This window comes from Carex rostrata, chromosome 29 (genome assembly GCF_964058835.1).
Source record: "Carex rostrata chromosome 29, lpCarRost1.2, whole genome shotgun sequence".
Classification (NCBI taxonomy): domain Eukaryota; kingdom Viridiplantae; phylum Streptophyta; class Magnoliopsida; order Poales; family Cyperaceae; genus Carex; species Carex rostrata.
Genome location: NC_135946.1, coordinates 2,376,106 through 2,390,317, shown reverse-complemented (window position 1 = coordinate 2,390,317; position 14,212 = coordinate 2,376,106). Strand labels below are relative to the sequence as shown.

Sequence of the window (14,212 nt, the reverse complement as noted above, 5' to 3'; positions counted from 1 at the left end):
CCCGCACTGCGGTCAATCTAATCCGCACTGAGCCTATAAAGTTCCGAAATCTCGAAATTTCGACGCGGTTTCAATTCACAATTAACTTACTTATTTAGGGAAACCTTGGTTAAGGTTTAAACTTCCATTTTATTAACACAATTAACTTGATTCTTTCTCTTAATTCATTTCAATTTAATTGTAAAAATTTCGTAACGTAACATATATATATATATATATATATATATATATTAAATTAACATATTATGAATATTATAAAATTAATTATTATTTACAGTATGAAAATTTTATATAATTGATTCCGTTCCTAAGTAAGAATAGTGCTACAAGCTAAATCAATGCTTTCATATGTAACATTTTATAAAATATTGTGACACTAAATCAGAAAATAATTCATAGTTTGAATGCTAATATTGCTGAAGCGTTTCAAAATGCGGCACAAAATTAATATTTCGGATCCAGCAAAATGCTAGCAATCAGGGGGCATGAACGGAGTGAATTCAGAGCAAATAATGCTACATATCTAATCCGTTTTAAATGGATACAGATAGAGATAATTCACGAATATATATATTCGAATACGGATACGAAACGGATAATTGAGTTATATGAATTTTAAAATAGAAATACAAATTCACAAAATATAATATGAAAATTCATCCATTTAATGATCAATTTTTGACCGCAATGAAAACAAACTAAATATAGTTGTAAAAAAAAATTTTGAATTTTAGATATGTTCTTCATAATTTATAGAAAATGTGTATAAAAAAACGTATTAAACATTTTATTTGCGTAAAATGCGAATTACGAATTATTTACGAATAAAACGCAAAAAAAAAACGAAAAAATTCTTTTAATTTTTTTTTGGAACTTTCTTTTTTTTACTTTCTCATAGTACCAAATTATTTTTTAATTATACTTGAATTATTTTCGCATCACAAACTTTTAAATCTACTAAACTGAACTCAAACTATTCATTTGTCACTGTAATACACATAATGCCTCATAAAATTTATATCTAATTTTAATGTCCGAAGTGAAAGAATAAAAATTATATAGCGGGCCCCACCTAACAGGAGACGGACTCTACGTTTGGAATCCTAGTTGAAACGAAGGGCCGAGATTCTTCTTTGAGATTGATGCCAAATTAAAGAACGATTGTGAGCCGTCCGTTGATAATTTGCTCGAGTCAGGTACCTCACGTGGTGTGATCTGAATTCCTTCCTTCTTTTGATCAACAAAACTTCCTTTCTTTGACGCTACCCCAAATCCCAAATCAAATCTCTCTTCCGATCATTCAATCCTTTCTTCGCCTTCCAAGATTCGCATCGTTAAATAATCAATCGAACGATTTAGAAGGAAGAATCGGCATAACTCGGGGTGAGTCAAAACCCATGCTATTAATTCGTTGAAATTTAGAGCAATTGGGTAAAATTATGTAAAATTCAATAAATAAAGACTGTTTCTTGGATTTCTGATCAATATATGACCAAATGATACTGAGTTTGGTTTGTGAATCTTGGTAAATGGTGTGGATGGCTTTGGATATTATCCAAATTTCTAAATTGATATTATGCTGTACTCAAATTGGGATGATTAGTTAGTGTATATCTTGGCCTTGAATTAGATCCTACCATGTTTGCATGGAGCATGTCAAAAACCTCAAATATATTGTTCACATTTCATACTTGATTGAATTTGCATTGGTTTCTATTTTATATACACAGGCTTTTCTATGTGTTTTTGAGTAATTGTAATTTCTCAAGGAGAGGGGTAGTTTCGTCACTATTGGAAAAACAAAAAAGAAGAATCTATAAGAGATGATTGATTTATTTCCTTGTTTACGATTAGCATTATGGTTGTGTGTGTGTATCTATTACCAGTAACAGCCCTTCTACTGGAAAAAATGGCATAAAGTATTTGTATAAAATTAAATCAATAATCAAGTTGCATAAAAGTGTTTTATTCTACTGCAGGAATCAGGAATCAATAGTGAACTGAAGAATTATGGACCTCCCAATGACTGATTTGCATCCTATTAGGAATTCAACCCTGCTCCAATACGACTGTCCCAACTGTGACACTGAACTGGTACACAAGGTGGCACAACTGGTCCTCACCGGCCTTGCCACAGCCTGCATTGACAATACAGCTGGTGACCCGTTTCGGTCTCATGCATCAGTTGCTGTCACACTTAGAAAAGAGATGGTTGACTATCTGACAGAGAGATCCCAAAATTTTATTACAGAGTCAATTGTTGGTACAGTTGAAGTGGTACCGAATCAACAAGTTGAATTCTCTGACGACCCGGCTGAAATTATCTCTGATTTCATGGACGATTTTGCCGAAATCAAGAGGAACTTGTTTGGCCGAGTCTCAGGCTGGTTACTGAGTGAAAACCGTGAGGATAAAATTGACGATTTTGCCCAAGACATGGAGACCGACAATTTCTGGCCAATTGATCGCCGGGAGGGCATTTCTGCAATTTTCATCAAGAACGTGGATATGAAGAGAAAATATCACTGTGGTGAAAAATACGCATCTGCAGAGAAGTTACGTGAGCACATGAGTGAGTGCACGTACCGAAAAGTCGATTGCACGTATGAAGGATGCAGAGCGAAATTCTCAGCATTTAGTAAATATGAGCATGAAGCGGCTTGTGAATTCAAAATTGTGGAATGTGAGCAGAGTTGTGGAGAGAGACTTTTGAGGAGGGATATGGATCGCCACTGCATCACTGTGTGCAAAATGCGGATGGTTAACTGCCCCTTTTACCAGATCGGGTGTGAGTCAGCCTTTGGGCAAAGTGAACTTGCTAAGCATTGCCGGGATGTTTTGAGTTCTCACGTGTTGTTTGTTCTTAAAGTGGTGCACAAGCAGGAGACACTTAGCGAGGATGAGTTGGAGACACGTAGGAATATGTTGAAAGAGGTTAGCATTTTTTGATCCATATCTTTATTTACAAACCAAATTTTACATTTTTAGATTTTTTTACTATTTTTACTATTTTTTTAGGTAGGTGGAAAAGTCAAGAATTTTTATATCAAGTAGCGTAGCTAGAGTATTAGTAAAAAAATTCTAAAAAATATAAAAATTTGGTCTCCGAGTACATTTTCAAATGGAGATCATGTTTAACTGTTTGGATGGATTGGATGTTTGAACTTCAGAAATAGAAATATGAACCTTAAAAAAATAGAAATATGAGTATTATGCATATGAAAATGTACTTGGAGACCAAATTGTTTAACTAGTTTTAAATCTAATAGAAGCTTATTTAAGGTTGAAATTTAAGAATTTGTATATATTACTTGTTTACACTGCTGTAAGGATGAAATCGGTGCGTTCTACAGTTCTACCCCACTTTTTATCAAAAAAAAAAAAAATGCTGTAGCGATCTGGTACATGCATATGCTTAGGAATTCACATACACTGAGATATCTCAAACTTTTGAGTTGATCTGTGGAAATTCTGGACTGTTCAAAGTCCTTTATACACGAATCTCAAAGCAAAATAATACTGGGCACTGAAAAAAATTGGCCCGACTTCAGATAAATTGAAAATTTGAGATATCTCAGAGGATACAGACATACTAATCTGTGTATATATAGAATAAATTAAATAAATAAAAGAGATGAATGTATTGTATTGTACCAGTGGTTATCTGAGATCTACTTTCTGGCATTATTTTATTTATTTCTATTTTCTTTTTCCAGTCTGATTCTTGGGACAACCTGTCAGAAGCGAAGGATGTGAGATCTCTCACTTGGGCTGTGAAAAAACTAGAAACCAAGCTTAAGAGGCCTGAGAATTAGAAAGAGAATTTACCAGTAATTCTAGTTAGAGTGTCTCCAGTCACACAAAATATATATATTTTAATCTCTTCTTTTAGCAAGAAATACAATAACCGGTCAATAAGGTTTTTTTTCTATTGTTTTGTTGTTATTATTTTAATTTTGAGGGGGTGCATGTTAAATTTTACTTAAATACTCTTTTTTTACTTCCTTTTATCGTTATACAAATATGTAATTGAGAGAGAATTTAGTAAGCCAAATAGTAAATGAAGTATATTTTTACTGCTTGCTTCAATAGATACGGATTTAAAAATTCTTTTCATGAACCTTTTTAAGTTTTTATCTTTTGTTATTTTTTAGAAAAATCTCAAGTCTTTTGTGAAAACCAAACTGTTATTTATAAATTAGATATATTAATTGCATATCAAATTAATGCAATTTGAAAACCGATTGATTATTCGTTGAGTGTTTTGAAAATAATAATGATTAAATTATCAGCATCTGGTTCCTCAAGAAAAAAATATCAACACCTAATCAATTGTGTGACATGATACAATATAATGCGTAAATTTCGTCAGAGTTCACTAAATTTTGTTGTTTGTCACGAATTGATCATCCAAGCTTGATTTGTCTCTCGAAAGCTACTAAACTTTTTATTTGTTCTGATCAAGTCACTATGTTACTTTTTCCATTCAAAATACTAACAATTAAAGTAATTAAATTGTTGAGACAATTTGGAAACACCTATTTCCACTGTTTCCCTCATTTTCAATTTCTTGTTTCAACACATAAATTATGAATTTAAATTTATTGCTTGTAATTAAATTTCAATTTCGGTAAACTATTAGGGAAAGAAAGAAGAGGTAAATTGCATTTACCTAGTCCAATCTTAGGATTTGGGGACACTATTCATGATGAATTTTTGGGCTCAGATTGGGCTAATTGCATTTACCCAAACTTTACAACAGTCTCATCACAAGAGAAACAAAGAGAAGAAAGGAGGAAATTGGGCTGGGCCAATTGGGCCGAAATCCCAACATAACGTAACCATGCAATTCTTTTGACATGCATTTTTTATTTCAGTAAGAGGCTTAGTTAAAGATATTTTATTATTGGATAAAAGTTCTCGTCAGGCAATTTATAAATATATACAATCTTTGTACCGCATAGAATGAAAATCTGACTATCTGAGTCGTCCGTTTTAATCTAACACGAATCCCTCCGCTCATCCCCGATAGGAAAATATTATAAAAAAATCCCACAAAATTAAAAAAATTGGGTCAAGACTCAAGAGTTTAACAGTGTAGTTTTGGCTTCATGCAGCGCACGAATCATATGGAGCAATATTTTTAATTCTATAGTACATTAGTACGTGTACAATGTACTGTATGAAACAAAACTGCTTCGTTAAAATCATCACCTGAAAATTTCTTCAACGCGCGAAAAGGCAATCCCTCCCTCCACTCAGCCTCGAATCTCGATCGAGAAAAAAAATATCACAAAAACCCAAAAAATATCACTATTTTCGCTCCAATTTTTTCTCACTAATGAGGGCCTTGATTGGCGCTCGACATCTCCTACTCTACCGATTCAACAGCTATCCCGTCTCAGTTCGCGCGCTCGGATCGATCGGGTGCAGCAAGAAGAACTGGGTCGATCGAAGTCGAACTCAGAGTCAGCGACCTCACCGTTTCTCTCTCGCCACCGTCGATTTCTCGCGAAATGGTGGAGATTTTAAGGGATTCTCTGTGTTCAACAGTGCGAGACTTTACAGGGGACTGGTAATTTTCTTTCTTACTCAGATACTGTGTGGAATTTCATATATGCCCCTCAAAAACTGCGAAATTACGTATTTTCGGCTCATAAACTGTTACTGTGCACACAAGCTTATGCCTAAAATGTCACTGTGTACGTGTCACAAAGAAATAAACCATTTGCCTTCAGAAACTAACCAATTAGAAGAATCAAAATTTTTCTTACAGTTGCTACATGTTTTTATTTTTTTAATAAGGGGTAAAATGGGAAGTTTATAAATATAAAATGAGTTTTAATAGAAAAGGCAATAAATTGGGTAAATTTGTGAGTTTTTTAAATTTAGAGGGTAAATGTGATATTATAAATTTTATAAAGAGAAATATGTAATTTTGGAGGTTTTTGAGGGCATTCATGAAATCCCCCCCTTTTCAATTATACCTAAATTTTTATGGGTCCAGATCCCCTAAAGTAACCCAATTTTTGAGTTTAGATCCAGACCATCCGATTCGAATCCGAGCCAATCCGGCCCGAGGTGGAGCGCACAGGGCCCCTTTAATCTGACAGCCCGATTCAAATCTGACAGTCCGGATCTAAACTCAAAAATTGGGTTACTTTAGGAGATCCGAACTCGATTTTTAGGGCGTGTCCTTATCAACTTTGAATGTACCATTGAATGAGCTCCAAATTTGTATGACCCAAATTCAAAGAAATAGTATTTCGATTAATAGGAACAACAGTAAGTTTTTTCTTATTTTTATTTATGTAAACTCCGTTTGGTTATTTGGTCTATTTTGCAAATGACCCAGAAATTGTGCTGAGTGTTAATTGCAAAGGCAAAATGCTGGTACTAGTTTGACAGCAAAGCAAAAAACTAAATTTCTAAATTGATGCACATTCCTCTCACGTGTGAGTTATTTATATTAATTCAGAAGCAACTTCAAAAGGCACATGCATCATCCTTTTCCACTTCATCCAATGGGGTCGCAGCAACAGCAAATCCCGTAAGAGAAAACAATAACAAAACAGTGAAAGATTCTTCGAAGAGGGATGCTGACGATCAAATAGCCGATACTAAGATCTTGCGTAGCCTTGCAAAGCAGTTATTAATGAATGATAGTGTAGAATTTCGTGTCAGAACTCTCCTTGCTCTCGGCCTCCTTATCGGTGCAAAGGTTTTAGCTATAGCATCATCTATTAATTTGAAACATGAGTGAGGCTATGGTGATATGCACAATAGTCGATCTGAACTGTTAAACATGATCTCCATATGAAAATGTACTTGAAGACCAAATTTTACATTTTTTAGAATTTTTTTATTATTTTTTTTATAGGTAGAAAACCACTGCTTTTGGATGGTCCAAAAGTTTCAAATCAAGTGATCTTCTACCTATCTAGAAAATACTAAAAAATTCTAAAAAATGTAAAATTTGGTCCGCAAGTACATTTTCTTATGGAGACCATGTTGAATGGTTTAGATCGACTGTTTAAACTTTGAAAACGGAGATACTAATCCATAGTACAGACCAATCTGTGCTACGCGTAGTACCATAGCTTCACTCGTATAACTCTGTATGAAAAGTGCTACTGCAGATGTAGTAATAGACTCTTTGTTATTTAGGTTATAAATGTGCAAGTGCCTATAATTTTCAAGCTTGCTGTGGATTGGCTGTCAGCTATTACCGGGTCGGATGCTGCATTGGCATCGTTTAATGAAGCTAATTCGGCTATGTTGGCACTTTTTGTTAGCCCAGCAGCTGTTTTGATAGGATATGGAATTGCTCGATCCGGTGCAGCAGCTTGTAATGGTACATGTTATTTCTAAAATAAAATGCATCTCTTTAGACTATTTTTTCGCTTTCCTTTTTATCTGATAATTATGTCTTTCTCACAATCTTTTCTATCTTTAATTAGAATTGCGAAATGCGGTCTTTTCTAAGGTCGCTCTGGGAGCAATTCGTGCTGTGTCTAAGAAGGTACCCTTTGAGTCTTAAATCGGTTCTGTTTGTTTTTTCATATAAAAAAGGATGAAAAAGTACAATATAGTTTATTCTAATTTAACTCTTTAGTGCTAGTTTACAACTTCCATGAAAAAAATATTTTGTTGATTACGAACTGTTTATAATTGTCAATTTCCACTATAGATGTGCCCGTTGATCATATTTCTTATATTATACCAATTGCAGGTATTTGCACATTTACATGAACTTGATCTTCGGTTTCATCTCAGGTACCTTGGCTGAAAATTAACATTATTTAGATAGAAAAATTGAATTGGGATGCAAATTTGCATTTGGACCCCTACTTTTTGCACTTTAGTCCCTCACTATACCATGGAATAGACTATTCCCCATTCCATTGTTACTTACTATCCCATCTCCTTGCACTTTGTGATTCTTATTTGCAAATTGCAGCCGTCAAACTGGTGCTGTAAATCGCATCATTGACAGAGGTAGCCGTGCTATCAATAACATTCTTTCGGTTATGGTGTTCAATGTCGTACCTACAATACTAGAGGTACTACCCCTTTTTTTTATATTGTTTTCAGCTCACAAAATTAGTCTTAGTTGACACTTGACAGTTATCTTCTCATTTTTGTTTGCTTTTATTGTGCAGATAGCTATGGTGTCAACTATTCTAGCATACAGTTTTGGTTCTTCTTTTGCTTGGATAACATCCCTCTCAGTTGCTGCTTATGTCGCTTTCACTTTGGTTTTAACACAGGTATCATAGCTTCGGATGTCGTCCAATTTTTTTGTTTTGTTTTCACAACTAGGGATAAGTAAAACTTAAAGAATGAGGTTACGGTACTATGTATAGCACCGATTGGTCCGTACTACGGATCAATATTTTCATTTTGGAAATCCGAAAACATGTTGAACTGTTTGGATTGATTGTCTTTACTTTCAAAAATGAAGATATTGATCTATAGTACGGACCAATATGCGCTATCCATAGTTCCATAGCCTCACTCAAACTTAAATATAACTTATTTCCTCGAGTGTTAACAGTGGCGGACTAAATTCAGGCAACAAATGAATAAAGCAGAAAATGATGCAAGCACAGTATCAATTGACTCACTATTGAACTATGAGGTAATGTAATATAGTTATCATGGAATATGTTTTTTTTTTTTTGTTAGTCTAACTCTAAAACGGCTTTTTTGTTGATCTCCTCCTATTTTATTTGATATTATCTCAGACTGTCAAGTACTTCAATAACGAAGCACATGAAGTTGATAAATTTGACAAGTACTTGAAGAGTGAGTACACATTTCATTCCTTTTGCTTTCCTTTTTCTTTACTTAAACAGCTGATCCGAACCATTAAATATGATTTCCATATGAAAATGTACTTGCAGGCCAAATTTTATAGTTCTTAAAATCTTTTTACTATATTTTTTAGATAAGTAGAAACCACTGCTTTTGGATGGTCCAGAATTGTAAAATCAAGTGATTTTCTATGTAAAAAAATTGCAAAAAAGTTCTAAAAATTGTAAAATTTGGTTTGCAAGTACATTTGCATATGAAGATCATGTTGAACGGTTCAGATCGACTATTTGAACTTTGAAAACGAAGATATTGATCCATAGTACGGACCAATCCGCGCTATGCATAGTACCATAGCCTCACTCCTTTGAAAATGTTGTTTATCATGTGTTTGTGGTATGCTGAGAGAAATTTCTTTGGATAATATTAGGGTATGAAGGTGCAGCACTGACAACGCAATCTAGTCTTGCTTTTCTAAATTTTGGGCAGAATGCTATATTTAGCATTGCTTTATCCACTGCAATGGTTCTTTCTTCTTATGGGATAATGAGTGGTGCAATGACTGTTGGTGACTTGGTAAATTCATCTTCTTGCTTTGTTTTGCTTGTTCTTTTAATATTCTTCAATGGAGTGAGACTATGGTACTATGCATAGCACATATTCTTCATGTTGAGCGGTTCAGATTGACTGTTTGAAATTTGAAATCGAAGATATTGATCCATAGTACGGACCATTCTGCGCTATTCATCATACCATGTCTCACTCTTTTTCCAATGCAATCTTGATAATAAATACAAGAAAAGAGAACCTTGAAACTCCTAGGAAACAGCAAAAGAGTTGTTGTAATGAAATTTTACAATTCCAGAAAATGGCTTCTAGACAGTTGTTATTATTTTGATCCTTCATCTTGATGTTATTATTGTAATATATTTTTACTGGAATTTCATAACCATTATGATTTTATATTAAATAATTTGTTCAAATGTACAGGTCATGGTAAATGGATTGCTCTTCCAACTGTCTGTGCCACTCTATTTCCTAGGAGGTGTATACCGAGAAGCAAAACAAAGCTTGATTGATATGAAGTCCTTGTTTCAATTGCTAGAGGTATATATTTCTGTTATCAAATTTGCACAAGTAATATTTTTTAACATATTTATGCCTTTGTAATAAAGAAATTTTATCTTGTTAAAGTATATTTACTGGTGCATAGCATCCTTACTTACTCTGATTTAATTTAACAGGTGATTTTATGATGGGTTTACAGGTAGAGCCTGCCATCAAAGACAAGCCTGACGCATATCCTTTAGTTTTTAAAGGTGGATCCATTGAATTTGACAATGTGCATTTTGGGTATTACTCTCTCTCTCTCTTTGCTTGGTAATTTATTTATTTCTCCCCATAAAAAGTTAGCACATCAAGTATTAGATTAAACTTTTATGTTTACTTTTGGTATTTTTGTTTGTGTAAGAAAATTACCATACCATCTTCCAAAAGAGTTACAAAGATACAATTATAACATTAAAGCTGTCCCCAAAAGTAAATTTGATAATTTATTTTTTGGAGGATATATGCTTATAATTTGCTAGTCTAGTTATTTGGAAACATTTTATTTTTACTTTTTTGGAGGACATGCATACATATATTTTCTTTTGCATTTCAGCTATTTGTCTGAAAGAAAGGTACTTGATGGAGTAACTTTTTCGGTACCAGCTGGGAGAAGTGTTGCCCTTGTGGGAACCAGTGGAAGTGGTACAAATCTTTATCCCTTATTTTTTTCTTCTATTTTCACATAGATATGCCAAATATGCTATCATATCCGATTCGTTTTTTAATTTTGATAAGATATGCACTGGATGGACCTAATAATGTATGGCATTTAAATATGATAGGTATGCATATCTTAAATAGAGAAGGTCATCAGAATGTGTCATTGATTTTTGTTTAATTCAGCAAAAATCATTAAAAAATGGTGAAAAAATGGAGAAATGGAAAATTGTCCCAAAAATAGGGGAAAAAACTAATTTTTTTTTTTTGGATTTTTGTATAATTCGGGAGAATCATTACATGTAGTAATGAAATAGAAAAGCATCAGGAAAATGTCTTAAATTGGGGAACTTTGCCAAAATAATATGTTGCTAATTTTCAATTCTTCCTTCCTTTTTTTCTGGCCCATTTTCTTATTTTTCCCTTGGAATTTCATGTATTCAATTAATTAAAATGTAAGGACCCTTTTGTTCCTATTTGTATCTTCTTTCAAAGTTTGACATTCATACATTTTATTAAATATGTTTTATTGTTATGCATGAAAAAATAATGAAGAATTTATCATACAAAAGCTATTTAATTGTAGAATATTTGAGAAGGGCATATATCTCTGTAGCTGTATTTCTGTCATTATATAAACTTTGTGGTATTGCCTAGCTAGCTAAACTTGTAGGTTATCGTTATGTTTATATCCTAGTATCAAATTTTATGAACTTCTCTTTCAAGAAGTCAACTCATTTTTACTTGATTGGTGACCTTTCTACAGGAAAGTCAACTATAATTAGGTTGCTGTTCAGATTCTTCGATGCTGATTCTGGAGCGGTGAGAACATATATTTTGGGGTTAATTCTTTTATTTATTTGATTCATCAGTGTACCTATTTTTATCTTCTGATGAAACTTCCAACAGAGAAATAAAATAAAATCACAAAATGATCATCTTCTCTCTTCATGTGATATTTTTAATCTTTGAAAATTAAAAGGATTTTGAAATTAACGACACATATTGTAGTCCAATGATTGAGGCTATGGTACTATTCATAGCGCACATTGCTCCATACTATGGATCCATATCTTTATTTTTAAAGTCCAAGTAGTCAATCTGAACCGTTTCGGATGAAAATGTATTTGGAGATTGAATTTTCCATTTTTTTTTGAATTTTTTTACTATTTTTTAGATATGTACAAAATCACTACTTTCAGATGGTCCAGAATCATTATATCAACTGATTTTCTACCTATCTAAAAAATTAGTAATAAAATTCTAAAAAATATAAATTTGGGCATGCAAGTACATTTTTATATGGAGATTGTGTTGAATTGTTCGGATTGACCGCTTGAATTTTAAAAATAGAGATATGGATCCATAGTAACTTTGGTTAATTTCTGGACAGATTTTGAGTTTTTGTAACTTTATGTTGGTTTCAGATAAGCATAGATGGCCAGAGAATAAAGGACATTACCTTAGAAAGTCTTCGAAAGTGCATTGGAGTTGTTCCACAGGATACTGTAAGTCTCTGCAATTATTTTTCTTATTCAAATCTTTTCCAATCAGAAAATAAATGCTGTACAATATTAGCTAGTTTTTGTTTCATCTAGGGTTTCTTTTAAATAAATGCTTCTTTGATTAACAGAAGTTTTCTCTTGTCCATAATTACTCCCACAGGTACTTTTTAACGACACGATTTTCAATAACATACAATATGGCCGACTATCAGCGACTGAAGAGGAGGTTAGTATCTTTAGTTGATAAATATTATGCTATCTTTAAAAAATATTTGTTGGTATTTAATTTTATAACCCAACCTTAGGTGTATGAAGCAGCCCGTCATGCGGCAATTCACGACACAATCTTGAGCTTTCCTGGTAAATACTCGACAATTGTTGGAGAGCGAGGATTAAAGGTATATATGATGATGATATAGTTTGAGGCTATGGTGCTATTCATAGCACAGATTGGTCTGTACTATGGATCAATATCTATGTTTTCAAAGTACAAAAGAATCAATATGAATCGTTCAGCATGATCTCCATATGAAAATGTACTGATAGATCAAACTTTACATTTTTTACAATTTTTGTACTATTTTTATAGATAGGTAGAAAGTCACTTGATCTAAATATTCTAGACCATTCAAAAGTAGTGATTTTCTACGTATTTTAAAATTAGTAAAAAAATCTAAAATATGTAAAATTTAGTCTGCAAGTACATTTTCATCTGGAGGTCATATTGAACAGTTCATATCGACTATTTGAAATTCGACAATGGAAATATTGATCCATAGTACGGACTAATCCACGCTATGCATAGTATCATAGCCTCCTAGAAATCTATCGACATTATAAAGTTGCATTCTGATTTTTTTTTTGTAGTTGAGTGGTGGGGAGAAGCAGAGAGTATCAATTGCTCGTGCATTCTTGAAAGCACCTTCAATTCTGTATGCTTCTTGATTTATCCTGTTAGTAAACGATTTTAACTTTTGAAGTCAAATCTCATTCTAAGTATTGAATTTTTGTGAAATTTTCTTTTTAAGTTTATGTGACGAAGCAACCAGTGCACTTGATAGCACTACTGAGGCTGCCATACTGAATTCACTGAAGACTCTTTCAAAGGATAGAACTTCAATTTTTATAGCTCATCGTCTCACAACCGCCATGCAATGTGATGAGGTACCAGCCTTTATTTTATTTTGCAAGTCTTGCATTATGTTTTTTTTTTTGGGTCTAAAAAATCCATAGGTATTATCACTAATGAGGACAAACCAGTTACACATTGTTTCGTTTCAGTACATACAACATTTTGTACTAGTCTTGCATTATGTTATGCATGAAATATAGAAGCACTCTTGGTACTTATTTTCTGTTTCTCTAAAGATTGCAAAACTTTTACCTGAGAATTCTGGTAAAATCCCTTTATTTCAGATTGTAGTCTTAGAAAATGGAAAGGTGGTGCAACAGGGGCCACATGAGGTACTTTTGTCGAAACCTGGCCGGTACTCGCAGCTGTGGGCCCAGCAGAATGATTCATTTGACAATGCTTCCATTACATTACAAAATTGATCTTCTTCTGTTTTTTATATATTCTTGATAGTGATTATTATCGGGATTGCAATAAGTTCTGATCCGAAAATTGGAAATTTGTTTATAATGTATTTGTTGCATAATTGCACATGTAATAAAAAAAAGTATTTATTGTATATTTTATACTTCACGATGACCATCTTTAAATTTACTTGTAGTCTTTGGATGTTACATTGTTTTATGAGAAGAAACAATAGTGTCTGCCTAATATGCCCTCTAATGAATGTTTTATTTGATTTTTAATTTCATATCCGGTTGCTCAAAATCTTATATTTGGAGTTTTGACAGTAAATTTTATTTATGACTACGATAATCAATTAAACAGTTATCAAAATAAAATAAATGAGATTAGTGATATTTATCTATATATGGGTGGGGTATTAAATTTGTTATAATTTGAAAATTAATTGGTACCATTCAGCTGTCTGAAAAAAATAACATTCAGGTTTATTTACAGACTTGTTTATCCTAAAATTCAAGAATTATAAACTAATTTAACTTGTCCCATTACATTTTTTACAAGTTCAAATTCGAGCTTGAATTCAAACTGC

General features: G+C 32.9%; 2 protein-coding genes across 2 annotated transcripts; both read left to right on the top strand.

The window, feature by feature from the left end:
• Window positions 1-1,245: 1,245 nt before the first annotated feature.
• On the top strand, window positions 1,246-4,091 carry LOC144546394 (TRAF-like superfamily protein). Its single transcript, XM_078294929.1, has 3 exons — window positions 1,246-1,383; window positions 1,980-2,934; window positions 3,717-4,091. Exons 2-3 carry the CDS (start codon window positions 2,011-2,013, stop codon window positions 3,813-3,815), a joined length of 1,023 nt encoding a protein of 340 aa, XP_078151055.1. The 5' UTR covers window positions 1,246-1,383; window positions 1,980-2,010; the 3' UTR covers window positions 3,816-4,091.
• Window positions 4,092-5,189: 1,098 nt separating this feature from the next.
• LOC144546196 (ABC transporter B family member 25, mitochondrial-like) lies at window positions 5,190-13,792 on the top strand. Its single transcript, XM_078294718.1, has 20 exons — window positions 5,190-5,575; window positions 6,479-6,721; window positions 7,168-7,354; window positions 7,461-7,522; window positions 7,733-7,776; window positions 7,961-8,063; window positions 8,163-8,270; window positions 8,558-8,641; window positions 8,748-8,808; window positions 9,245-9,390; window positions 9,805-9,921; window positions 10,082-10,167; window positions 10,478-10,566; window positions 11,348-11,403; window positions 12,009-12,089; window positions 12,247-12,312; window positions 12,392-12,484; window positions 12,954-13,018; window positions 13,115-13,250; window positions 13,503-13,792. The coding sequence occupies exons 1-20, from the start codon at window positions 5,342-5,344 to the stop codon at window positions 13,638-13,640; spliced, it is 2,199 nt and encodes a 732-aa protein (XP_078150844.1). The 5' UTR covers window positions 5,190-5,341; the 3' UTR covers window positions 13,641-13,792.
• The last annotated feature ends 420 nt before the right edge of the window (window positions 13,793-14,212 follow it).

Bases quoted from the DNA above. Each gene is read 5' to 3' on its own strand.
- LOC144546394 (XM_078294929.1), top strand. From the start codon at position 2,011: ATGGACCTCCCAATGACTGATTTGCATCCTATTAGGAATTCAACCCTG. The intron at 2,935-3,716 runs GTTAGCATTTTT...TTCTTTTTCCAG, and splicing joins GTAGGAATATGTTGAAAGAG to TCTGATTCTTGGGACAACCT.
- LOC144546196 (XM_078294718.1), top strand. From the start codon at position 5,342: ATGAGGGCCTTGATTGGCGCTCGACATCTCCTACTCTACCGATTCAAC. The intron at 7,777-7,960 runs GTACCTTGGCTG...TGCAAATTGCAG, and splicing joins GATCTTCGGTTTCATCTCAG to CCGTCAAACTGGTGCTGTAA. The intron at 12,090-12,246 runs GTAAGTCTCTGC...TTACTCCCACAG, and splicing joins GAGTTGTTCCACAGGATACT to GTACTTTTTAACGACACGAT.